General features: G+C 32.9%; 1 protein-coding gene across 1 annotated transcript in view; it reads right to left on the reverse strand.

Moving 5' to 3' along the window:
• The window catches only part of LOC101509361 (G-type lectin S-receptor-like serine/threonine-protein kinase CES101), a 10,735-nt gene that overhangs the window by 8,381 nt on the left and 425 nt on the right, over positions 1 to 1,929 (reverse strand). Inside the window, 2 exon segments of the mRNA XM_027336529.2 lie at positions 883 to 1,246; positions 1,249 to 1,929. Of these exon segments, the coding sequence (XP_027192330.1) occupies positions 883 to 1,246; positions 1,249 to 1,929 (1,045 nt within the window).

Genomic DNA, 1,929 nt, shown 5'->3' on the forward strand with positions numbered 1-1,929 from the left:
CCCTACGGACGGGAATGGAGATGGGAACGCTTGACTGCAGCTACGTTAGGAGGATCTCACGGGGCGCGTGGAGATCACTCAGGGTGTTTAGTTGTTTTGTAAAATGATCAGACTAGGTTGTCACAGAGGGAACGGAAGTCTTTCTTTTAGGGTTGCGTTTATTTTAAACCGGAAGACTGTACTGTTACTATTATTGTTAGTACGACATCTTAGTTGAATGGGTTCCTTGTATCTTCTGGTTGTTGTTTAAATACTTTGGATGCATGTATTTGAGAAACTTTTTCCGCTGCTTGTAAATTTTAATGACTCAATTATTTATCCAAAGGCATTTCCTTATTGATTTCTCTGTTTTAGTTTAATTCATTTTGAAAAAAAAAATACACCCTCGCTTTGAAAAACGGGGTGTTACAGATTGAATGTTTGGTTTGACTCTGATTACCTTAGTAATTATTCATTAAGTACATATTGTAGTAACTCCATTAAGTAGAAGATGATTTCCACATTTCAACCTACAACATTAGTAATTTCGAACTATACAGTGAACTATTTTTTGTAATGAACAAAATCTATAAATGGTGTGTAGTGTATATGTTTTGGTTTTCTAAACATGTAATCTCATTTATAAATAATATACCATCAAATCGAGACATAGAAGATTTAAAAGAATTTCAACATCTTCAAACAATTAGCAATGATCGGAGGTACACACTAATTAATTATTGCTCATGTTATCTTGACATAATTTCATTTTAATTTTAAGAAATTCTAACAAAAGATGCATGTTTGAAGAAAACGAAAAGAAGATAATGAGAATGATAAAAGAAATTGTGTACCAAAGATATAGCAAGATCTAGATTGTGGTACAAATAAAAGTAGACTTACCATGGGGGGATATCTTTGCACGAACCAAGATGTAAAAGTGTTCATCATTCTCTAAATAAACATCTTGTGTTGAATTTCCAAAATAGAACGTACATCCTGTTTTATTAATATAAAATTCTTCAAATCCGGTGCAAGAACAATTTCTCCAACAAATAGCCCTGCAATCATTGTACCCATAAGTAACATTCTTTTCATAGGTTATATTTTGATAACGAGTACTACCCTTCTTTTTTTGAAACACTTCACCAGGTACTCTACAAGTTGGTATATCCTCCCATTTTTGACACCCTTTATCATTATTATATCCATAACACATATCACCATTTCCAATTTCTCCTTCATTACTCTTTATTTCCCCATTATATATAAAAGTGTCCATCCTGGAAACTTGTCATAATTCTCATCTTTTATTACGAAAGTGAAAGAATCTTCTTCCTCGTTAGAGACAATGATGTATTGATACAGACGTTGAACATTCTTTGGAATGTTCTCAAATAATCCATTCCTTCTTAGTTTTCCACTTTTCCAATATACTATGCCATGTTTCTTAATGTTCAATTCATCCTCTTTTGAATCCCATTCAAGACTAAATGTACCAGGAGTAGAGAGTGAATAAGTCAACCATGAAACCAATGACCAATTATGTCCAGTTTTACGGTTAACACCTAATTTCATGGTAGGCATCAAAGTGTGTGTTGGATAATCAAAACTCTGCCACAACACATGATCACTCTTAGAACCATTGGAGTTCAGTTGTTGAAGTACAAAATTACCTGTGTCTAACAAGGTCGCAACAGTGTTATTAATTGGTTGAGGTGAAGAGTAAATGATTATTGGTTTTTCTCCATCTCGAGAATCTATTTTGAGCACACCAGAGTAAGTTAATGAAATTCCGCTAGAATATTCACTGATATATGTCTTCCACAATATTTCTCCATCATTTGTAGAACCTATAATCAAATAATTGTTGTCCTCTTCTTCACTATCTCTAAACTTAAAACTTAGATAATATTTTTGTTGCTTTGAATATAATGTCATTGAGCGGTT

This window comes from Cicer arietinum, chromosome 7, assembly GCF_000331145.2.
Source record: "Cicer arietinum cultivar CDC Frontier isolate Library 1 chromosome 7, Cicar.CDCFrontier_v2.0, whole genome shotgun sequence".
NCBI lineage: Eukaryota > Viridiplantae > Streptophyta > Magnoliopsida > Fabales > Fabaceae > Cicer > Cicer arietinum.